Here is a 26,000-nt window from a genome sequence, read left to right as displayed (position 1 = left end):
CCAGTTGGCGACCCAATTGACTGTGTGGGTGTTGACACCACAGCCCCCCAGTTTCTTAATGAGAACAGGGTGAGAGACAGTGTCGAAGGCCTTCCGAAAGTCCACTGCCATCCCTGCATCTAAGGATTTGCTGATCTGGTCATAGAAGGCCACCAGCCGCTAATGAACCCGTGTTGGTTGCCCCTAAACATAATCTCTGCTGCTGGCCCCTCATGGAAATGCGCCAGAATAATTTTCTCAAAAAGCTTGCCCAGGATCAAGGTAAGACTAACTGGCCTTTAGTTTCCCAGGTCCTCCTTCCTCCCCTTTTTGAAGGTGGGAACCACATTGGCCCTCTTCCAGTTCTCTGGCACCACAGCAGAGCACCATGAGTGCTCGTAAAGCCGAGCCAGGGGTCCTGCAATGACCTCAGCCAAGTACTCAATGGTGGATATCGTGCAGACCAGCTGATTTGAATACATCCAGTCCTTCCAGAAGTTCCCTAACTAGTTCCTCACTAATGCTTTGCCTAGGTATGCCTCCCCTGGGGCCTGAGGGGAGCGCAGAGGTGGGGGTGACTGTTCCAGTCCCTGGTTAAGAAAATGGAGGCAAAGAAATCATTAAATATGTTGGCTTTGTTGTCTGGTGTGACGACCAAATTTCCTAACATGTCCTGAAGGGGTCCCACATTAACTGGAACCTTCTTTTTACTCCCTATGTATTTAAAAAAGGACTTCTTGTTGTCCTTAATCCAGGAAGCTAGTCCCAGTTCCATCTCCACCTTGGCCTTCCTGACTGCCCCCCTGTGCTCTCTAGTAACCTCTTAAACATAGTCTCCATTCTTCCCTGAGTGCTGGGACCTGATATCTGTACCTTTTACTGTGGGTTAAGATAGGTCCATATCTATACGTCACACATTTATGTCTTTCAGGTAGTTTGGCAAATGTATAGATTTTGAATTGTCTGTATGGCCTCATTTTTCCTCTTCTCCTTTACATCTTCAAATACCCACATGAATGCTATTATCATCTCCAGCTGCATCTGTAGTTTTCAGATCTTCTTTCACAATTTTTTGTGGTGACACAATGAATGAATAGCTTCTATGAGTATACATTAAAGATAATTTACATACCACAACTTTGGTATCCAGCCATCTTTGTTTTCTCCCAATTTTTCTGATTCAGTAGCCATCATCACCTTTTCTTTTGACTGCTTAACCTTAAGTGAAAAAGAGGGAACAGAAGGATTTATCATTTAGTCAGTGCTAAATTCTCTCATTAGCAATTAAAAAAAAACAGATTATCAAGATGAAACCCATTGAAATTCATAGTTTCATAGTTTCATAGTTTCCAGGGTCGGAAGGGACCTGAGCTGATCATCTAGTCCAACCCCCTGCCATGGCAGGAAAGAATACTGGGGTCAAATGACCCCAGCAAGATGTTCATCTAATCTCCTCTTAAAAATTCATAGATCTGCATGTCAGTTTTTACCTCCATTTGCCACTAAGTTGTAGCTTTGTTGCTTATATATTATCCCCCCTCCTTACTTCCAGGAGAGGGAACCCATCTATTCTGTGGGGAAAGGCAGAGTGGGAGAATGCTTGTTCTGCATCATCACACCATTCTTCCTATGTCTTACAAAACCTTTTCCCTATGCCCTGTGCCCCACAAAAGCATATCTGCCAGAACTCCATGGAATTTTTAAGATAAGCAGGGTAGGAGGAGAAAGACCAGGGAACCAGTTACTCTGCTTTATACTTATTGTATTTGGTGCAGCAGCCAAAGAGAATAAGCCAATGGTACACTGTCTCTTGAAGTTATCAAGTTCTTTGTAACAGGGGGCTTTCTTGGGGCTGGTCTGCCATTGGCCTGCCCACCTGTTTCTGGGCCAACTGTCTGCCTCCTCATCTGGCACACCTTGTCATTTCTTAATTGGTTCTAATAAGGCAGGAGGCTGCCCATTCTTGCCCCGATTCCAGGGGTCAATATCTGTGGCTCTTTTCTTCCCCTACAATGCAGCCCAAGCTTTGCAGATGGCATCCAGGTGACAATGCCCCTGGCCTACAGCTGGACCAAACTTAGCCCTCATTGCCAGGCCTCAGACACACACATTCATACCACCCTCCTCTCACTAGGGCCTCTCATGCTTCACCCCCTCTCACAGGGTCTCTTTCACACATCCACAACTTGTACTGCCTTACTTTTTCTCGGAGTGGGCCCCTTTGGCCATGGGCTTAACCTAGCACACACCTTGGGTGGCAGACATACCATCTTTTGGGACTCTCCTGTGACCCTCACTGGGGTAGTAGCCAGCTAATTACCTGACAGGGGCCAAGCTTGCCCTGGTTCCTCCCAGGGCAACTCTATACACACTCACACACACCCCCAGCCCTCTGGTTTCCCCCTCACTGGGACTCTACATCTCTACCCCTTCCCTGGGGCCAGGGAGCCTCCCTCCCCAGTGGGGGCTCAGGTGGCCATAGTCATGCCTGGCCCCAATTGCTACTCACAGTGATTTGTCAGCTAGGGGTTATTGAGGTGCCCTGACCTTCCTTCCACCAGGGTGGTAACTGGTCCGGTATTTTCCTGGAGGCTCCTGTGCCACTGGGAGCCCCACCAGGCCACCCACACCTGGCAGGTCATGAACTTTAGGTCATGCCCAGAACCAGGAGCCTCCAAACCATCCCCTTAAGCTCCTGCCCTTACCTCCAAGATGTTTCATACAGCCTTTCAGCCAGGCAGTGTTTCTGCCTGGCCTGCCAGCAGCGAACTGCTCTGTTTATACAGATGGCCAGAATTCTAAACTGGCCACTGTAATCAAGCACATGCCGGTTGTTTGGCTCAGCCCTTAAAGTGGCAGGCAAAAAAAGTGCCCTGCCACACTCTTAAAAGAAACTAGGGGGGGATTAGAGGAGAATAATAGATTAACTTTATGGAGGGACATCCTTGTATATGAATGCTTCTGGTGTCACATAGTTGAAGACCTTGCCTGCATAGCTCCCTTACATCTGTGAAATTGGACTGCAAAGACACCCTTTCCTTCATGCTTTCCCAAGGGAGAAGGAAAATCTCATGGCCTGAGGTCAATATGAGAATACAAGTTCTTACTTAAAAAGGATAAAGATGTATGTTTTAAAAATGAACAGGAGCTTTGTTCCTGAGCAGGTACATTTAGATTCCTGTGAGATTGCTAATATATATCAAAAGCAGATTCTTTATCACAGTATTTATTTATATAGTCCCAAGAGTGAGCTAGGCACTTTTTATGGATGAGAATAAAGGAAATGTTGTAAACCAACCAGTTTACAGTCAATGTAGACAACAGACACTGAGTGAAAGGGTTGATATGGAAAGCAATGTCTTGCTGGTTAATGGAAATTTTCTCATGAGGTTGTTTTTTCTTGTTCCCTGCAAATCTGTTCAGATTTTTTCCCCTAGTTACAAGATTCTGATAGTCACCATTTTGAGATGTTAAGCAGAGCCTGTTAGAAGCTTGCTGCTAAGAATCTCAACATGACCTGTAGTATACATTCTTCTAAACTTTGAGAAACCTTGTATGGCAGACACAGAGTTTCAGCTCATAATGTATTGGGGCCTGGGTGTAAATAGTCCAGTCCAACAGTCAAAATCACAATCCAAGGTTGATATCCAGGATAACTAAGAGTTAAAAACCAGAGACAGGGACCAGGATGATAGGCAGGAGTCAGAAAGTGAAGGTTACTTCATATACTATATGAGGCCAGAAGCCCTCCAAAGAAGACACACACCAAGACAAAACAAAATCTCCAGAACAAGGAGAAACATTAAGCCATTTCCTTTGGCTCTTCTGTGAGACTCTTAAACAGTTGAGCTTCCTGCTTCTTGCTTCCTGGGAGGTGAGAGCCAATCACAACCCAAGGTATGACAGTTAAACAGGTCACAGGCCCATGTAAATGAATCATCCTACCTGCACAGGAGGGCAAATCATTACAAAACTGGACACCAAAAAATAAACAATAGCAGAATATGGGACACCAGAAAAATGAACAATAGAGGAGCTTGTTAGCTGGGGATCAGAGGGCCATGTTTAACAGACTTGATTTTCTGGATGCCTAGGTTTAACAATTCTTTGCAATTCATAGTCCTTATTGTTGAATAAGGCTTTATCATCCTTCTCTGAGTGATATAGGCAAGTATTGTGCCCCAACTGTACAATCATGGAAAATTGTCCTTCAGAAAAAATCATCTACTGTCTTTAACCACTAGATACCATACCTCTCTAAAGGCAGGATTAATGGCTACCTACATTTCATTGCTTCCCAGGAAACACTTCGGTAAGTCCCTGCTAAAGTGCCACTTCTCCCCCTGTACCTTGAAGCTATAGTTCTACAAGTTGTTTCTTCAGCATAAGTAGTCAAAGACTGTTTTGGGATACTGAGGATATGACTTCTGATGCTGCTTTATGACTGACAGCAAAGCTGAGTCGGTCAGGTCTCCTGCTGGAGCTGAAGTATTGTCAGCAGTAGACATTACAACAGCTCCCCTGAATAACAGAAACTCTGCGAGCAGGACTACATCCACACTGGTGGTTGTAGTTACAAAAGTTATATTTGCTACATAGCCAAAGTGGTTCTGCAGGCTGAACTTTGTCATGCAGACAAGGCCTAAGTACACAGCAAATTGCAGTGCTGTGCTGAACTAGCTCTGAATGTACTAGCTTGGGTACAAAAGACAAATATCCATATTAACATGGTGCCTGTCCAAGCTAACAAGCCCTACTGAAAAGCTTGTTCAGGGCTCCGTTAGGTATCTTTACACAATAATTTTGGATTGAATAAACAACATTGCACGGTGCTGTGGAAACATATCCTAAAGGGACAGTATTCAAGTCTTTCTGATGGTTCATTTTTTCCAGGGCTGTTTTTAAAGCCTAGAAATTATAAGCAAGGAAACAGACAACATTTCAAAAAATGTTAGCCATACAAATTCAGCACTTAAAGGCTGGGGAATATCAACATTCAGGTTTAAGTAGCTGCCTGATTTAGCAGTAATTCTTTTTTCCTGAATACATCTCCTTTATATAACAAATACTGGGCCAAGACAGGTCTAGTGATTCTAGCATATGAGCAATAGTGCGAATACCTTAGTTGAACCCTTAATTTTGATGCAGGCATGTGTGACTCTGGGGCTGTGTCTACATGTGTACTTTACTGCAGAGTAAAGCATCACTGTCTACATATGTGATGGTATTAGGCCACAGTAAACTAATTAATACCACTGTAAATGTTCATTAGTACCATCTGGGACAGTACTATCTTACAGCAAAGTAATTAGCTGTTATTAAACACGTGTAGGCCTGGACTGAGGGTTAGTATTGCATCTGGTTAGTCCAGCCAGCAGGGGGCCAGATGCTTGCTTGCCACCTAGCCACATGGCTCTGCACTTTCAGCACCCTTTTGCCCAGCCAGTTCTTCTTGCCTCCTGATGCTACCACCCGGAGCTTGGGGCAGAGCAGGGCAGGAGCGATAGTGGCATAAATTGCTCTATCCCATCTCAAACTGCTGCTGTCCTTGGTGCATGTGCAAGTGCTGCATCCAGGAGCAGTCAACTCTGACTAAAACTGCTCCAGATTTATTGTTTCAAATTAATGGCACATGTAAGCACACCCTGGATGAATTATTTAAGTCCTGTTGCTCAGCTCCAGTTTCACTTTTATGTGAACATATACATAGAGACACAAACACATGCAGATTCCTACAATTTGTGGATGCATAGGTTACCATGTGACGTTAAATGATTTGATCTCTTTTACATAGGCTGGTGCTAGCACTTACCCTCTCAAAACCCATTTATCTCAATGTACGTTGAGTTTGTGCAGAGGTTCATTTGCAGGCAGAATATTTAAATTACACAATTTGTAGGTGTTTCAACCAATACAGTGTGTTTGTGTGTGTAATTATACACGTACATAAGTGGAGGCTTAGTAGAGGACCAGCTAAAAATGTGGGCTTTACATTTTCAGAACATACTTGCTCATTTCAAAGGTGTGTTGCTAAGTTAATAATTTTTTTTCTTAAAGCTGTAGTAACCTTTTATATCAAAGCTCAAAGAATTAATGTGGCCAATACTAGCAAATTGCCGGTCAAGAATGACGGGGGGGGGGGGGGGGGAGGGGCAGAGATGGAGGCCCACATTTGGCTCTGCCCCCACTCCAGCTCCAGCCCCACTCACCTTCCCTGCACTCTCCTGCCACTCCGGGTCCAGCCCCACTCCACCCCCACACCACTTCAGTCTGGCCACACTCAACTCTCCCTCCGCCTTGCTGTTCTGGGTCCAGCCCCACTCCACCGCCCCCAGCTGCTCTGGTTCCAACCATACTCCACCCTCCCAATCCACATCTGCTTCTATCCCTCCCTGCCTGCTGCCTCCCCCTCCCTGCTGGCTGTTTCTCCCTCCCCTCCCACTACCATGATCTCCCCTTTGCCCTCAGGCAGGGAGGAGGGGGAAGCCCTGCTGCTTGGGTAGCTGGGGTGTGTTCACTGCTGCCACAAACTTTCCTGGCAACATGAGCACGTGCAGCCAGTCACCACCCATCCTCTCAGAAGCACATGCGCAGGTGTCCAAAAGTGTTACGGACAGACAGATATACACGCAGACAGACAGACTAACCTTTTATTATATTACAATAAATTACCCACACATTTAATGAGATTAGGTTTTAGGTGCATTGGTGGCAGGTTCTATGTTAGCAGATTTAGTAAAATACAATGTAGCATGAAAAGTCAGGGATCCATGCCCTGTGGTTATGCTATTATCATTATTTATTATCAGTATTATAGCAGTGACCAGAAACTCCACTCATGGATCAAGTCCTCACTGTGCTACTTTTTACACAACCATGTAATAAGAACATACAGCTAGAATCAATAAAAGATTTAGGCAGCTAAAGCCTAAAGCTGGACTTGCGTAGAACTGAGGCATCTACATCCTGAAAACCTCTGCTCAGCTGCTGCCTCATAAGCTCATAAGTCACCTTTCTGTTTGACCTTAATCTGCCATGGATGGCTCTACATTCCACAACTGCCCCTAAAGAGACTAGCTTATGTATAAGGCCTATCAATATCCAGAAACTAGAGCTCAGATTCTATTCTATTAGGTGTGCAAGTGGACTTAGTCACCTAAGTGTGATTCTGTTTGATCTTGCTTGAGCCCCTAAAAAACAGTTAATGTAAAAGGTGTGGGAGTATTTTCTTCCTTCTCCTCACTGTTTTTTATGACTCAACCTTAAAGGACAGATGTGTGTTAAAAAGTAGATGTATTAAATGGATTTTCATGACTTGAACAGGGTGGAATAGAATTACATTTAGGCAACTAAATCCACATAGGTGCCCAATAGGTGGAGTAGAATTTGGTCTGAGTATCCCTCCATGTTACTTTTTTAAGGGACCCAAGCAAGTACTGAGCATGTTTTCCACTTAACAAAAGAATCACATCTCTAGGGTTCAATTTTTATACAATAGATTAGTGGTAAGAACACCTACCGAGGAAATGGGAGAATGAGTTTTGGTGCCTTTCCTCAGCCCCATTCTCAGCTCCACAGAGAAGTTCATAACCAGGTTACACATTAGGCCTGTGGGATGTGAGGAGGAGACTCAAGTCCTCTAACTGAATCTATGCCACTGTACTTCCGAGAATCCAAAATTCACTGGCCAGAGGGAGGTAGCATGACTGTCTGGTTTACTTAACAGTCCAATGGGCCTCCACTCATTTTTCATCTGGAGAAAGAAAGAATGAGAAACCCTGTATTTTACATTAAAAAATAAAGGGAGCAGGGGCCAGAACTCAGAATTCCCTTTTCTAGGTATCTTAACAGCAGACTACAGCGCCACCTTGCCCTTTTCTCTCTCTGAATTCCTTTATTGTCAACCTGGGAGGTGAGAGAGGAGTTTGATCTTCTCAGGCCTTTAATCCAAGTCCCCCACATTCTGGCTGAATGCTCAAACTATTATATAAATAAAGGGCACCACTGCCTCATACTCCAACAGCTCTTTTTAAACCAAATGGGGGAGCACTGCTTGCTCAGTTCTTTCAACAAATGGTGGTAGATGCCTTCCCTTAGGGCTCTGGATCTCAATTGGGTACATATACCTGACACGTCGTCAGTCAGGCATGTAAGCTACATAGAAAAGTGATGTTTAACAGATACTTCTTTTATACCTGAACTGCTAGCTTGAATTGCTCCTTTCTCAGTGTACTGGCTGTTCCAGATCCCATTATGACAATTGCTCTGTAAGGAATCTAGGGAACCAGATGCATACATCTAATATTTTATTGGGTATAGGCCATAATCCCCCTGCAGAGTGCTCATTTGTCAAGGTTTATGAAAGACACAGAAAAAGGTGGATGAAACAGACATGCAAGTGGGTGGAAGGAAAGATGGAAGGAGGAGAAAGATAATGTGATACTAAGATGAACTTTTAAATAATAAAAATAATGACTAACATTATTTAAATATTAATCAGTAAGATTTACTTTGTAGCAAACCACAGATCCTCTACATAACAAGGACAGGCTCTGCTTGCTTTGCTCTGGATGAATGTTATCTAACTCCATGAATAGTCCTGTTAATTCGCAGAATAAAGTACAACTCAGGGGGTCCCTCTACACATGCAATTACAGTGCCTGAATAAACTGTGGAGCTTATCGCTCTGGAGTTAATTGCTCCTGAGCACGCTATTTGAGCATTCGCCTGGGAACAATTAACTTTGGATCAATAAGCTTGCAGTTTATTCAGGCGCAACATGTGGAGCCTGGGCAGTGCAGCCCCAGCTGGCAGGCGGGCCCGGAAGTCAGACTGCCAGCCCAGGGCTGCTCCCCTGGGTTCAAGGTGCTGTGGAGGCACTGGCTAGGGCACAAGAGAGTTTTAGTGTGGGGCTAGCTGGCAGGCAGCTCCCATACTGAAGCACTCACATGCCCCAGCTAGCCAGGGCAGTAAACATCTCTGTGTCTACATATGTGCTGCTGTGGAATATTTTACTCTACAGCAGGATAGTACTTGTATTTACTCCAGCCTACTAGGGGTGCACGGGTAGATGCTGAGACATTTATTACACAGCTAATTAGTCAACTGCACAGTAAATGTCTTGTGTAGACATGCCCCCTGTGAAGAGGATCAGCAGTATCTGATTTTCTGGTTATGTGTACACTGCATATTAAAGTGAATTAACTTAGGCATTGGAAGGAGTCTAGCCACAGCAGCACAGAAATCTCTTCATGGGCTAATTAAGTTAAGAAGCCTCCATGGGTGCATACACGCTTGCAGCAGCTCAAATAGAAGTGGTGAAAATCTGAGATGGGGCTTTTTGCCTCAGCACACATGCTCAGACATGCACTTTGTTGTGGAGCAAATTGTGCCACTTGGGGCAATATATCTCAGACCTGCAGCCAGATCTGCAGCACAGTACCTGTGCTGTCCCCAGAAGTATAAAAAGCTGCCCTGGCAAGTAGCTCAGGGCTACTCGCTCTCAGGAGCTTCTGGGTCCCAGCCATTTGGTACCTCAGGACACTACCCCTGGTGCCAGCTAAACTGCTGAAGCAGCCCTGAAAGTTCCCTGCACCCTCTACCCACTGCAGCAGACTGGCAGTGGGGGCTGCTGCCTGGCTGTGACTTGCTGCACACCTGCCAGACCCTGATGGGGACTGCAGAGCCAGCAGAGGCATCTGCCCCTCTGGGCCAGCTGCCAGTGGGCTGTGTTTGCAGGGTTGGCCTCTGTGTGGCTCTACTGCCATGTGTGCCCCTTGTCTGGCTGTCTGGGCAGCTATTGCCCAGAAGATGTTCTGGGTGTGGTGGCCTGCTCTGAATTGTCAAAACATGTCCTCCTGGCCTCATTTGGCCAGGAGGTCAGCCACAGCCAGCTTGGTCCAAGGTGCCAGCTCTGAGCAGGCAGGAATTCTGGTGTTCCTTACTGGAAAACTGAAAAATCCCTGATAAAAAAATCCCAAAGTCACTCTGTAAAATACCCCAAAATCAATGTTCCTCCACAAGTAAAACAAAAGACCACTATAAAGAGAGTGAGACAGAGACAGCTATCAGTTGGGCAAAGTTTTATTGATATATCTACAGTGTTAAAGCAATGTGGAAGCCTACCAGTGTCTCTATCATAATAATAAAGTGAACTCTAAATACATGTATTCATGAATTCATGAAACATGAATATATATTTTGCTGCCCTCCCACAGGGCTACGGCCCCCACATAGGAGTTACGGCCCCCCAACAGAGGTTACAACCTCACACACAGTGGTTACGGACCCCCACAGGGGTTGTGGCCTCCCACACAGGGGTTACAGCCCCCAACAAGGGCCAAATGGCCCCCACAGGGGCTACTGCATTCCCTACAAGGCCCACCTCAGTGCCCCAATTGCTGCCCCACCTGGCCCCATCCCCCACCAGCTGCTGCAGCCCCACTGATTGCAGCCTCACCCAGCCCCACCCTGCACTCCCTCAGACCCCCCCAGTGGCTGCCCCACCCAGACCCACCCCACAATTGCACCCCCAGACCTCCATGGCTGCCCCTCCAACCCCAGGCACCATCACTTTAAAAAGAAAAAAAATGCCTCTACTTACCCCAGGAGCAGGGGCTGGGGGGGCTCTGGGGTCTCCTGGCAGAGCCCTCCTGGGCAGCACAGGGTAACAGAGGACAGGAGGGCCCAAGCTGGGGCCACTGGGGCTGTCCCTCTGCCCTGTGCTGTGTGGGCAGGGCCTCAGTGATCCAGACAGCAGCTGGACTGCTGGTAAATGCCAGAGGGTTTTTTTTTTTTTCAACTTTTGGGATGCTGAGGTCGGGGAGCAGAGATCAGGGGCCTCAGAGGTCAGGGGGTGGGCTGGGCAGGACAGGGATTGGGGGGATGGGGGGATAGAGCTGGGTAGGAAAGTGATTGGGGAGTTTGGGGAGGCAGGCAGGGGTGGGGCAGGGATTGGAGGACTGGGGGTGTGGGCGGGGCCACCAGGGTCTGCCCCATAGTTCCCCCCCTCCTCCAGCCCCCTGACCCCTTATAGCACTGGAGCCCTGGTGCTGAAGCAGCTGCCTGCCCTGCATGGGCAGGACGTGTGTTTCAGCACCAGGGTGAGGGGCCAACTACAGAGATGCTGTGGCAGCCAGAGCATCTCTGTGGAGGGCTCAGCCTCTGGTTGCCTCAGGGCATGGTCTGGGACTGTGCCCTACCCCTTTTTTTTTGAGCTTCATTTTTTTTTAGACCACTGGATACCCAGGGGTCTAATTTTCTCCGCGCACTGCAAGGTTGCAGCACGGGGAGCATTTTTCCTTTCCTGCACGTGCCTCTTGCCCCATCTCAAAGGGGTTTGATATGGAGCAAGAGGCACATGCACACTTGTCTGGACGCACCCCATGTATCTACAGAACACTGCAGTAGGCAAACCCTAGCTGAGCAGGGCTTAAAAATGACTAGACACTTTATGAGTATCAAGAATACCCAGAGTTATGGTAATTCATTATAAAACTAAATTGTGGAAGGGATATTAAACCTCATTTTTCAGGGACAAGCTTAGCTGCTAAAACTCAGGATGAGATCTGATGAGGAAAGGCAGATTACTTTACATCATCCTTCTGCAGGGTTGGGATGCATCTGGGGCTGGCCACACTAAGAGGCAGGACACTGGACTAAAGGATCTCATGTCTGATCCAGCCTGGCAGTCCCCAAGTTCCTAAAGGAGGGAATGCTTTGTTTTTAAACATGTGGTGACAGTACGTGTCTAGATTCTCTTGACAAAGTATAAATTTAGCATTCTACTTCCGAATGAAGGGTATTTTTTTGTTGACCAAATGAATGTTACATCAGCCTAACTGAATGAGGTTTGGAAAAATGAAGCAGGAAAAGAATGATAGATTAATCGATTCATAAATTGTAAAGGGCTGGAAGGGACCTCGGAAGATTATTTGGTTCAGCCCCCTGAACAAGCACAAAAGACAACTGGGGTCAGGTGACCCCAGCAAGGTGACTGTCCAGTCTCCTCTTGAAGATTTCCAGGGTAGGCGATTGCACCACCTCTGGAGGGAGCTTATTTCACAGTCTGGACACCCTAACTGTGAAGTAGTTTTTCCTAATGTTGAGCCTGAAAAGGTCTTCCAGGAGTTTGTGACCATTACCCCTAGTTTTCCCCAAAGGTGCCCTGGTGAACAGTTGTTCACTGAGTCCTTGATGTACACCTCTGATGTAACGATAAACTACATTAGTAATTGAAAACTGGAAAGCAGTTTAATCTAGTACCGCTAGTAGTCTGGCAGATCACAAACTTATTAAGGCCAACACAAAGGTTTTCTCTTCACGGGGATGGAGTCATTGATTGATATAAAATATATTTTAATATTTTAAAAAATCATTACTATTTTATTTACCAAGGGTAAATTCTGATCAGGACCTGAACATTAGTTCCATCTAAACCTCCACCTCCAACTAAGGTGTGGAGTTTTATAGGTGTGAAAGACACTCAGTGCCCTTCCTTAGGTAGTCACATGGAAGGTTTAGGTCTCTTATCTTTAAGGATCCTGTTCCATTTGAAATCAATGAGAAAAATTCCATTGACTGAATGGCAGCAGGATTAGATCCCACAGTACAGGAACAACTTAGCCTTAGGGACTTCAGTGCAGCAAGATTTCCTTGTTTATTGCAGTTTACAGAAATGTCTTATGCTCTCTGCTTACCTGCAAATATTTTAACAGTAAAAACAACTTCAACAGACTTACAGCCAAAACCCTGGTCAACCCCAAATGATGGTCCCTTATTTTTCACCCATCTAATCCATCCTTATGCAGTTTTCTCAGCAAATGCCTGAGAACACATCAACTTTACAGTATGATCTGAAAGTCAACACGTTCTTTAATACTTCTTTCCTTAACTAAGAGTTAATGCCACATCATTAAAAATATTTTATACAATTGTTATCTGTAGAGTTACGTTTCTTCAGAATTGCAAAAAACATGAAATATTTTGCATAATTACTTTAGCTATTTTTAGGTTTGGATGTAAAAAGATTTGGAACAATAATTGTTGCAAAATAACTCATGATGTTTCTTTTTCATTTAAAAGCAAAGAAGAAATACTGGCAACATCTGATGATGACATATGGAATAATTCAAGGACTTCAGGTACAACACCCAGTTTAATTAGTTCTTCCTTACTGCACATGTTAATTAAAAATAGATAATGAGATAAACAATCCAAGTATTCAAATATATTTTTATTAACTCTTCAGGTGCAAATATCCCAGAAATTGTTTATTCACAAGAGGAGGACAAAGACATGGAACCAATTAACAAAAATGTAAAAGATACAAGTGTGAAATACAATGAAGGCGATAATGAAGATAATGAAAAAGAATTAGAGTTGCTGGTAAGTGTTACAATTACATCTTCCATACTAGATTATATGAATCTATTTATGCTTCAAAGCCAGTGAAATGTCCCCTTTTTAACTGAGCTGGCTGATGTATTAATTTACAAATGTAAAGCCTTGTTCTGAATTTTCATTGCATCTCCATCTGAGTCAACAACAGAAGGTACTTTGATTTTAGTATACTGCATTAATTTCTTGTGGTCTTAAATTAATGACATCTCTCTCCTACTTCTTTAGCAAGGTCTGTCTCTAAATGACAGTTTGGAAGAATTAGAAGAGTAACATTTGAAAGATGTCTCTTCCTAGTGTCTGCTGAAAAGTATATACTTAACATAAACATTTTATATTTGGTAAAATTCCTATATTAATGGTCTTGCTAGGATTTTGCGTTTCTTACAGGTTAACAATGGAACCCACCTCATAAACAAAATGCCAATTTCCATAATTTTAATAGGACAAATTATAGTTATCACACTAGACTTTTCTATATCTGTATTTAGTATTAATTTGTTATAATAAATTTCACACTCAGTGAACACTTAAATTACTTATTTTTTTCCTTTGGTTTGGCTTGAATTTTTCAGCATGGAGAAAGAAATGGCAATAAATGAGACATATACATCAATTTATTATTCTTGGTGCCTGTTCTGAGCTTTATCATTTGGTTACATAGATTCATAATCACAGATTATAATGGCTATCACCTGTGAAAGTGTGAATGCTGAATCAGACAAGAAAGGAAAATGAGTGCCCCTCTCTCTTTTTGATAAGGAAAAAGAGAATGACTTCCTCACACTTACATATGAAATTTTCTTAGCTCTAACTTGCAGAAAATTCAAAGTTGTCACCTATAGTGGGACCTCTCACCACCTGAAAGTCAACATCTCCATATTTTTTAAAGATCGAACATGCATTTTAAAAGGGCCATAAAAATCACATACTTTTCTCAATTTGCCCTGCTACAATGAGCTGGATCAAATATAACGATTTGTTTATAAATTACAGGGATTGCCCGTACAATAAATGAATGGGGGGAGATGTAATTTAGATGTTAATTTGCACTCTGCACTCTTTAATGAATTAAACAATGAAGGCTTATAATAGATGGAAATACAACCAAATCTTTGAAACCCACAGGCATTGGCTCACAAGACAGCTGTGCAGTTGACAAGTAACATGAGCCTTATGTGAGAAGAAGGGGAAATCGTAAGATTTGCATATAATTATTGAGATCATGCAAATGTCAGTTATGAGAAGGGAAAAAAAACACAGGCATCTCACTGTTAAATCCTGACAGTTGGCATCACCGAAGAGCTCAAATACATTTGAGCACCAGTTGGCAGAGGGTCATTAAAACAGAATTTGCAGAGACATTAGCTCCCTCACTTTTCTTTGAGTGACGTTTTACTATTAATAGTTTGCAGAGGCTTTGCAGAAAACATATTAATAAGAGAAACTGCAATGGGGTATCTACAGCAAGTGTAAATGTAAAAAGGGGTGCCCAAGAAACTATCCTCTAATTGATCAGCATGGAGCTATCATTGTGAGTATCCTAAAGTGAGAAGAGAGTGCAATGACAAGTAGGCATAGTTGAATAATACAATATGATATTTGGGAGCCAGGAAGGAGAGTGATTAGTTTCTAGCCTTTTACTTCACTAATCTCATTTCCAACTTATGCCTTATTATGTTGTCTAAAAACATTCTGGTTTGAAGGCTGCAAAAGGTCCCAAAGAGAAATGAAGCAAAGATAATCCTTACAGTATTTGTCTGTGTGCAAATGTGTCTTTGTTTTACTGGACAATACTGTATGTTACCAGGCTTTCATATACTGTATCAATTCTCTCACTTACAAAAAACCCAAAAAATTAGAAGTGAATGTGCAGAGAATGAATTAACCTCCCATTTAGAGCATGGTCTCTTTAGATTTCATTTGTATAAAATGTACTTGAAGCTTACTGAACTCATGAATAAAGAGAGAGTTCTTAATTCTGTTTTATTTCATGCTCCTTTTCAGCGTCACTATAAAGCTCATTACATATGTTAAAAAATACATACAATGCAAATTTTGCAAATGGTTCAGAACATGGTTCCATCAAAGCTTTGTTACTGAAAACAAAACTTCCCATAATGACATCCTGCCTTATTCATTTAGCATATTTTTATAAAGCTTTTTTTGATCATTTTTTCTATTCTATTGTTTCAGCTAAATCAGCACTTCACAGAAACTAGAAGTACTTCTTCCAGAGATGAAAGGAATTTATACACAACAGAGCCAGTTAATTTTCCAAATGAAGCCCAAGGACTGGAGAATAAGCTAACCCTTACTGAAACCAGCACCAACTTGCTTAGGCAGCCTGTGCCTATCAGTTCCTCCTCAGAAAATATTTTACAAGAGTTAGAAGAATTACATGATAATGATAACAAAAAATATTTAATAGGATATAATTATAGTCAGCCATCAGCAAAGGAACCTACTGCAGGCTCTGTAAACATTAGTGAGCCGCCTTTGGAATGCACTGATACCGCCACCCTTTTATCACAGGAATATTTGCCTGGAACAAAGCAAAATGAGACTATCGGTACTCCTGATATTGTATCAAGCAGACAAGAAATGAGCTATGTGGATGTTTCAAAAGGTGAAACAGATAGCGCCTCAGGAAGTAAGATGACGGAGAGATTATTCATCAGTGAAGATGATGCTTATATCTATAAAGAGACCTATGAAACGAGACCAGAAGCAAGTTCTGCAGAGCATGATAAACCAATGCAATTAAGTGCATGTGCATTAGAAACACGGGATGACAATGCTAACCCAGCTGTAGAGCAACACATGGTACAGATGTCTTCCCAAACTCTAGATTCATTGTTGGCAGACACTGATAAAAGTGAAGAAGTCAACATGACGGAAAGCAAAGACCAGGTGCATGTAAGAACAGATTTATATGCTGGCATTTTTGCACATTCTGAAACACAAGCCACAGAGTTGCTATCAACTGTGGACAACAAACATGAAGACAATCCTTCACAAGCAGATGACCAGATTTGTTCCCATATAGCAGATAAAAGAAAGGCTGCAGGCTCTTGTGAAGTCACAGAGTTTACATGGGCAAGAGATAGAGGACACTCAGGCAACAAAAGCAGAAGAAAAGAAATCTCAAGCTATGTGGAAGAAAATCAAAGGGAGGAGGGATATAGTGAATTAAGTGATGACTTCAGGAGAATAGACAGTGGATATCCAGACGCCACTCAATGTAGAGTGACTGTTTTTCACACAAGTGCTACAAGTGCTATGTCATTAAACCCAGATGATGTGTCCAGTACAAGGGAAAATGGTCATAAAGTTGTTGATGAAAGACTGTACAGTCAATGTTATTTTCCAACAAATAGCAATGTTTTGGAGACAGATCCCTGTCAACCTAAATCTGCGAGTATCCTTTCAGAGGATAAGAACAGAGTGGTACCAGAAAATCAAAGCTGGAGTGTTTCAGAAAGGCAACTGGTAGAAAGAGAGTGTGAAGCAAATAGATCAGAACATATTAAAGAACAAACAGATGGTAAAGTTACGCGGGGAATGCGGGATAATTCTGGGTGTGCAAATGTTACTCCCAGAGAAGAATTGTTTACCTGCCATGAAACGGTGGGATTTGAAAAGTCTTCCGTATCTGAGCATGATATTACACAGGAAGCAGAAGCAAGTACAGCTTATATAATTAAAACAACATCAGAAAGTGCTCCAGAAAAAACGTCTGCTAGCGAAAAAGCAGTAATTGCTAAGCTACCTCAAGAGACTGCACTAAGTGACAGGCCCACAGAGGAAAAGGAAACAGCGTTTGATACACATGAAGGGAGAAATGATGGTTCACATTATACTCTTTGTCAACGCAACACAGTGGGTGTATTATATGACACTGAATTTGAAAAGAAATCAGTTTTAGATATTTATAATGCACGCGAACATGAAACACTGCAAGGAGAAGCGATGTCTGTATGCAATATCACAGAAAGACTTGCCAAAGCAGAACATGACATTAGAAATATTCCACCTGCAGAGAAAACATTATGGGCTTCTGCTACAGAAGAAGAGAGTTTGGAACAGGATTTACATTCAGAAGAGTCGTCTAAATCCCCCACAAATCCCCAGCTGTCTTTGTACGGTAAGGAGATTGAAGAGCTTCAAAAGGAGGAAAGCATTTTTGGAACACTTTCCCATTTGGGTGCTAAAAATGAAACCAAAATGCCACCTTCTGATACAAATATCATATCTAGTTACCATTACAAAAACTCTTCAGTGACATCTTCTGAAGAGTCTAGTAAGATAATTGCTGCTGAGGCAGAAAATACAGGGCATCCAAATACAGACTCTGCATTCAAACCACTCCCCAGTGTTTCTGCTGAATCAGGATATGATTTCAATCCCACAAGTGAAATGACACATATTAATAAAACTCTCTCTCCTGAAGTTGAACACAAAGAAGCTCTTCAGAGTTCAGATCTGTTGACTTCTAGCAATGGAAGAGAAAAGAATATAGGCCAGTGTTTCCATCAAACAGAGTTCAGAAAAGATAAGTCATTAGGGCCAATGATTTTAATTAGTGAGCCTATTGAAGAAGCTGAAGAGACAGCGTCTCAGTCTGAAGGTTTAATAACTGAGGGAAAAATATTAAACTGGCATGATGGCTCCCAGCATGGAAGGCAGCATGTTTCTGATTCTGCTGATATTTCTGACCAGAAAAATGAAGCACATAGTTTACCTAGTGAGTCTCTAGTTTTAAAGCGTATCAGTCACAGAATCTTCTTTTTTCTTTTCTTTGTTGTATTCGTTGTAACGCTCTGTCATTATGATTTGACGGTTTGTTTTGCACTCTATCTGTTTTCCTTGTACTGGTTATACTGTGCCGGAGGAAGACGCAAGGAGTCTGTAAAGAAGGAGTAACCTCAAGGTTCATGGTCTAAAATTGTCTCCTGTACTTAAAATGTAAGGTTAGTACTCCTCAGCCCCTCAAAAGCATTTTAACTGTTAGATGGGAATATTCATTGTCAAAACCACAGCAAGTTTCTTCTTGAAGCACCTTTTTAAAAAGAATGCATATGAAGCTTGTGCCTTCATATAAGTAATTATTCTATATAGGACCATTATATTTGGATCATTAATGCCTATATGAATATGAGATCTGAAGCACATCATGTTAAAATTAAGTACAGCTGCTGGTTCTTACCAGGCTATGAAGATGCAATTCTTCATATCTCTTCAGCACTTAAAAACACCATTTTCTTCCATTTGTTTTTTGTAGTAAAGCTTACATTTTTTCTGAACATTTTTCTAAGGTTTTGTATAGTAGTTAACACAGAGAATGGCATTATGGTAATACTGACACTGCAACTGATAATCTATTTTGAGAGATGAAAACTATAGACTAAATAGTTCTTTCAAATTTTTATTTCATTGTTTTGAGGTAGTGCAATAATAATCATCGTTATTGAAAAATGTCAAGCTTTGACTCCAGTAACATTATGTAACTTTGGCAAGCTAGTTGACCTGCTTCCATACCATGGAGGTGTAAGAGACTGAAGGATACACCTGTGAGCCCATTATCACTCACTTCCACAAACATTCATAACTGGGATGTTTTCAAGTGATGTTTATATATTTGCAAAGGATGACTAGAGAGAGCATTTCATTAGATTTAAGATATTCATATCTACAAAGCACTGAATAAAAAAAGGAATTGAATGCTTTGATTGTTTTCAGAATTGGCGACACTGCCTTTTTTATTTACGGGTTTTTAACTAGGTCTTATTATTCAACAGCAGAAAAGCCTAAACGGAAAACATGGGGCATGATCCCAGCATTCAATAAGTTGGTTTTGTGCTGCAGATTAGCCCCAAGTCTACGCTGGTGAGACAGATGGGAGAATTCCACTACAAGGGGCATGCTGTGGAGTTCACTGGCTCTAAGCTACTCTTGTCCAGTTTAGCAGCAATCCAGCAGTATGTCACAAAAGGAAAGGAGCACCTGGAGCATGCTGCACTCTTACAGTTGGGATCCCGGAAAAGTTCAGTGAAAAGGGGACACTGCAGCCAAGCATAATGCAACACCCCCACCTTGAGACTACACAATGTTACTGGAGTCCCAGAGACTAAGAAAGGAGAAGAGTGGCTTTGAGCACTCCTCAGCCTTTCACCTCTGCACAGCTGAGGACAGGGCCGTGGTGAAATTATACAGTGGCTGTGAAAGAGATAGGTGCAATATATGAGTAAGCTAGATAATCAAAATAACATGACCATTATTTGCTTAGCACTGAAGCAGATTTTAGCATTTGGCTAAAGACTGTTTACATATTTCAGGATGTTGAAAGACCCTGCGACAGGAGTGACCTTAACACTCCTGCTCTCCAAGAGGGCAAAAATGCAGCATCATGGAAATAATGCGTTCTGTGGGGTGGAGATATATGTGAAAACCTACTTCTGGCTAGATGCATGGACTGTTTTGGACAGTAATCCAAGTGGGTGATATTAGTGGTATCTAGAGTGGTATCCACTTTGTATGGCTGGCAGAAAAAAGGTTGCCACACTTGCCCAGAAGCTCAATGGTATTTAGGTGATCAAATCCCATTGAAATAATTGGAATAAATCCAATAAAGGACTTAGTTGCCTAACTCAAATTTTGTGATGTAAAAACCCCTGAGCTGCCACCTACCCCTGTAGGCACCTAAAATCCATAGACATCATACTGTCTGACCCTAAAATTTCCCAGGCACTCAGAGCTACACCTCTTTGCCTAGCCAGAATTGCATCAGTCTGCAGAATTCATGTGTAAACCCCACTGGGATCCAGAAAGTAGGCATTCACCCACTTAAGTAACTGAGGGGCCCAATCTCGTATGTGTTCTCAGAGTACAGATAATACACATCTGCTAGGATTGTGCTTCTCACAAATATGGACATGGCTGTCTTCTAGTAAGAAGTCAGGTGTGGTAGCAATGGTGCTTTTCACATTTTATATAAAATTCTAGTGGGAGATTTAGGTTATAAGTCCTCCCCAGCCTAAGAGGGTTCAAATTCATATATTTCATCTGGACAAATGAGAAAGGAGAATACCTAACTCACTAGGTAGAGGCCAGGCTGGGACAGGGACACTGTCAGTTCTTCCTGTGGAAGACATGCCACTGTGCAGCAATAAAAAGACAAGATTCACTGGGTTGTAGGCAGCATTGTTTGCTAGTCTAGTGGTTAGGGCATTTACCTGGGAGGAAACTATTTCTTTATCACCTGCCTATTTAATATGAAATACAGAGACAGTCTTCAGATTAGGGACCAGATCCAGGTCTTCCCCATCAAAGTGAGTACATGAGCCACTAGACTACAGAGCCATGTCCCCACTTGTATTCTCTTTCTGTGCAGTTAATCAAGCACTCTGTTGCCCACATTTCCAACAGGAGCAATAGCCGGGTATTCTTTTCAGAATAACCTGTAGTCTGTTGGCTAGGGAACTCTTCTGGGAGGCTGGAGATGTGTGCTTGAATCTTCTCAAACTGAGCAGAGAAGTGAATCCATATCTACCACTCCTGGAGCTGTGTAGTAAGGAGTAGGCTACTGTGTAAAAAGTGACCTTTTCCCTCACCTTGTGTCCTTAAGGAAAAAGGAGGGGATCCCACTTAGTTCTTTAAAAAACGGCTATAGCTAACAACCTTCAAGAGAGGGTCCAGAGCTATGGATCTTAAGTAGCCAGTGGGGCCTCTTTGCAACCCTAAGTGGGATGCTTAACTCTTGAAGACGGGTGGTATTTCTAATACAGCCCTGCGCTTAGCCTTTTACCTTTTGTGGCTTCCATCTCACAGTACTGGCTGCTTTGGATATGCTTCTGAGACAAATCCCATGTGTTGGATATGGGGCAAGTGCCTAGTCCAGGATTCTGGTTTCCAGCCAGCAAGAGCCTAACAAAGGCACAGTATAGAAATGACTGCTGCCTCTCAATTTTAGGTCCCCATAGCCCCCTTTTTGGATCGAGCCCTAAGCACCTAAACACCTTTGAGTGTCTGGGCCACAGTCCATGTTGAAAATATACAGATGGATTCCAGCCATAAGGGAATGAAGCTAGCTTGGTTAAGGTGATTACAGAATATTGAGGGCCTGTCAGGGTGTGCACTCTGGAGAAGCTCTTGCTCATTAGTTTGACCTAGCAGTCAGGACATCCTGGAAAAATGGGGAAATGTTGGTGTGGTAAGCACCTTGTATTTAATTTAGTGACTGCATGTGGTTTCTTTCATTTATTTTAACTCAAATTCTTTGTTTAGTTGTTCTACACTCAGTCTTAGGTCATCTGGCCTATGATGGTGAGAAAAGGGAAAGGAGGAGAATGGTGGGCCTGTGCTTAAGTGAGGAAGAAAGCACAGGGACTACATCCCTAGATCAGGATTTGAGGAATGTCCAGATAAAATTAAGGAGAGAAGAGGTGTGTGCAGAAAAGAACAGAGAAGATGAATAATGTGTGGATTTGAGCTGAACAGATGTGATCTACTTTGTATGGATATTCACTCAAAAGAAAAAAGTATACTACAAATTTGTATGTTATCATATATCTTAAACCATTAACTGGAGATCAACTAAATTATATTTTAATGTTTCTGTCTATTTCTATTATAAATACATACAGTAAGATAGCTCCAAATGGCTTTATTCCTGAATCCAATGGGTTAAGAATTTCTAAATCTGCCATTTTACCATGTACAAACATTCTGAGTTGTAATTTAGGATAAATATTTGAATGCTAGAATAAGCATAGTTTCATCTAAATACAAGTGGAATGCTGTTAGCATTTCTCATATTTGAACTGGGATTTCTGCATTCTATATTTAAGATGTTTAGTCATCTTATATTTAAGATGTTTAGTCAGGAGATCATATCTTATGACTGCAAAACATAAGTCTAGATTGATCTGTGAACACAGCTGCTGAACTGTTACTTATGCACTTAAAACAACAAAGCAACTTATTTTGTCTTTTGTATTTAACATTTGATAAGATATCCTTTCAAAATCCTCTTATCTTTATTTGTAGTATAAAAACAGTGCCCTTATAATATTGGAAAAACACTCAACTTTATGTTTCTACTTATTTCAATGAAGAAATCATTTTTGGCTGTAAAATGTTGCTTTTCCCCAGTGATTCACTTTTAATTTGTCCAATACTTCTGATAGCTTGATTCTTGTTAGCCAGTAATGGTTACATCTCCCAACAAAGCAAAACAGATGGTATGGTTTTTTATAGATGAGTCTATGATTATGAGAGGCCCAACACCAATCTAATACAGAGATTAAGCTATATTTTATCATGAAAGTCTTTCCTTACTGTATCAGGAGTACAAGGTAGGGTATACCTCCTGGCTGCTGCCTGAGCTATACATGTAATGGATAAATATGTCTTTTTATTGCAGCATTTCTATACTGCTGGAAGTAAAATTCTGGAAAAAAAATCAAGTGAGGTTTGTATCAGGGCACTTGGTTGTTAGGAGATAATGAGGCTAAACCTTACCAGTAATGTCAAAAATGCATTGTGTGGTTGATTGCTGGTTGCCATCGGGGAACTTCTGGCTCTGCAGTATGTAGATTGCAGACAGCAGAGGGACGTGGCACAGAGCAGTGACTGCAGGCTTCTGAGGAGCTATTTTTGTTCATCACAATAGAGGTGACTGCACATGCACACCTCCTGCTGCAGCCTTTGCTTTCACAGACCCAGTAATATGCATGGAGTCTCTGTGTGGGTGGGAGGGATAGGGAGTTTCTGAGTATGGCTGCAAGGAGACAGTGTTGGGGCTAGATTCACTAAGGGAGTCAGAAAAGTCAATGAATGGCCTTGCTGACAATGCTTGTCACATCTAATGTTCAGGCACCTAGCTAGCTGTTTGGAAACCACAATCTTTAGTTAGGCATCTAACCTCTATATACATTGTGCAAAGAGTATTAGGCACCTCTGAAAGGGATTCACAACAGTCAGCAGGCAAAGTGGGGATCTGCTCCAGGTAGTCAATGGGAAATACAGAGGTAGGTTTAAATCCTGTCCCTCTCAAGTGCAAGATTTAAGAGATGTCTAACTCTAGTTCGCAAGGAGGCACTGATGTCAGACTGTGATTTATATCCTAGAACCCTCTCCTGGAATTAAGCTTGCAAATCATTCCTTTTGAAAACAGAGCAGGGGTCGCACATTTCCTATAAAGCATGACTGACAGATGGTTGTTTCCACTTTCTGTACAATAGCTTTGTGACTAAAGCATGTCAGATGTCTTTTGTGCACCTCGGTATATGGTTTTAAGGTTAGCGGTAGATTTCCTGAGCCTGGAAGATTATGTTTGTGGGAGAGGAAGAATAGGAAGGAAAGGGGTGGAGTTGGGATGCTATTCTGACCTTGGGAGAGTTGATTTGGTTGTGGTCCTGAGCTGGGGCTATTGGTTCAGCTTGGTAGGAAAAGGGGAATTTTTCAGACTAAACCCAATTGGGGGTTGAACAGTGTTTCTCAAATAATGCAGTTGGACTGAAGAGGACTGAAGAGTCTTAGCTGGTGGTAATGGTGTAGACTGACAGAAAGGAAGGAAAGGAGTGACCTGATGAATAAGCCTATAGGTGAATTAAGTTGCATCTCTGAATGGGAGGTTGCAAAGTAAGAGCTAGACTGGAGGTGTGAATGGTTCCAAGAAAAAATATCACACCAACAATAGCCAATTGTAAGGTTTCTGAGCTGATTTCTAATTACGTGACTATAGTTCAGACAAAAGGTATAAGCAGAGTATTAGGTCTATAGACAGAAGCTGCAGAAATTCAAGTACATGATAATACACTAGAACACTTTTATCCATTACCAGTTCATGGAGATGTAGCAGAAAATGTCTTGGTTAGCTTCCTGCCCCTAATGTTTGGTAGGCAGAAAATCTGGCCTCAGTACTGTTGTCCAGGCAGTACTCATAAACACTATAAAATTCCTGAAGAGGACTTTCTCTGGGAGTGGCCACAGAGCTGCTCTATGGGTGGCTACTAAGGTCCATTTTCACTGAGGTAAAGCCAAAAGACCACAATTCTTAGCTGCCCTGAGTGTGTGGGGGCTAGCGTGTACACTAAGTAACAGTCAAGTTTACATTCCTCCCATCCTGAGGTTACTCTTTGTTGGCATGGTGTCCTAACATAATTAAGACTATTGTTATGCCTACTCTACTTTGTGCCAACTGTCAATAGCTACAGGAGGAGATTAAGATCTCCAGGAGCTACTGGGACATATGGGAGTACTTGGCATGCTCCCTTTTACCTGACTACAGGGAAGGAACAGTATAAGAACTGCTACAGTACCTCTGCCTCTCATGATGGTTTCTTTCCTCTCCCCTGGAGGAAATCTTTCTAGCATTAATTGAACAGCACTAAAGCAGAAGGAGACTAGGAAGAAATAGACTGCCCTGGAATGCCATATGCAATGTCAGCGGGAGATGATGCCTCTGTCTATATTTCAGCAAGGAGAATTAGAACTTTTCTGCTGATGGAAAGTTCAGCAGATATTGAGGACATCAGCTTGATCCCTTTAGACCATAAAGGGAAATATCTTCCATTCCCAAGGCAGTTAGGAGATATGAATAGCTTAACTAGGCCAGGGCAAGTAGGGCAAGAGCCCAAAGCTCCAAATAAGAAAGGGTGTCAGAATTGTCCCCAGGAATCTTTGCCATGGCAGGAAGAGCCCTGTATTGCCGTGCCCAGCCAGCAGTGTTTCTTGGGGCAGGAGATGAGAACAGTGAGTAGAATGGTGCTCTCAGTGAGTAGATTGGGCTCTGAGGGAGGTTGCTGTCACCTGAGAACAGCTGATACTGCTACACTCACCCCAAATCTACCCTGGTCAGTAGGGCTGTGTGGAGCTTCGGCCCTGATTTGATTCAGCAGAGATTCAGTGGCCGAATCTCCAACTCTAAATTGAATCAGGAGACCCTTTAATCTCTCCGAATCAAATCAGAACCCTCCGAATCAATTGGGATAGATTCAGAAAGATTTGGAGATTTGGACATAGACACAACTTTAAATGTTTTTTGTACATACCTCAAGGTAGCAGGCGGCTCATGAATGCTGTGATGCTGGGTGGATGGAGCATCCCACAGGAGCGTGGGGGGGCTCCCCAGCGCACTCCACAGCAGATCAAGTACTCCCTGAATCAACAACTGGTGCCTCCTGGGTCTGGGGGGGTATCCAGGGTCCCCTTGTGGCTGCTCACCGAGCCTGGAAGGTGTAGGGGGGGCCCACCGCGTGCTCCCCGGTGGACCCAGAAGTGGACCAAAAGTACTTCCAATCCACTTCTGGGTTCACTGCCAAGCATGTGGGGGCCCCCTGCACTCTTGTGGGACGCTCCATGTGCCCCAGCATCACAGCATTCACAAGCCATGCCTGGTACCTTGAGGTATGTAGAAAAAACATTTACAGCTGTGTCTATGGCCGAATTGCTGAGTCTCTGAATCAGCATTGAATCTTCAGATTTGGATTCAGCCGAATCGAATCGGGGACAGTAATCTGAATCAATGAATTGAATCATTGTCCCCGATTCAGGCCAGATCTGAATCTGAATCAAGTATGACCCACTTCACACACCCCTACTGGTCAACATACCTCCAC

General features: G+C 42.7%; 1 protein-coding gene across 1 annotated transcript in view; it reads left to right on the top strand.

Moving 5' to 3' along the window:
- Positions 1-21,893, top strand: part of PPP1R3A (protein phosphatase 1 regulatory subunit 3A) — a 48,410-nt gene extending 26,517 nt beyond the window's left edge. The window contains exons 2-4 of the mRNA XM_019543406.1: positions 13,063-13,121; positions 13,229-13,365; positions 15,574-21,893. Of these exons, the coding sequence (XP_019398951.1) occupies positions 13,063-13,121; positions 13,229-13,365; positions 15,574-18,303 (2,926 nt within the window). The 3' untranslated portion in view covers positions 18,304-21,893. The remainder of the gene's footprint in view (positions 1-13,062; positions 13,122-13,228; positions 13,366-15,573) is intronic.
- Positions 21,894-26,000: the final 4,107 nt, after the last annotated feature.

Source organism: Crocodylus porosus, unplaced genomic scaffold (assembly GCF_001723895.1).
Source record: "Crocodylus porosus isolate Cpor-Errol unplaced genomic scaffold, CroPor_comp1, whole genome shotgun sequence".
Lineage (NCBI taxonomy): Eukaryota > Metazoa > Chordata > Crocodylia > Crocodylidae > Crocodylus > Crocodylus porosus.
Note: the sequence above shows the minus strand (reverse complement) of the source record. Positions and strands in the feature narration are given on the sequence as shown.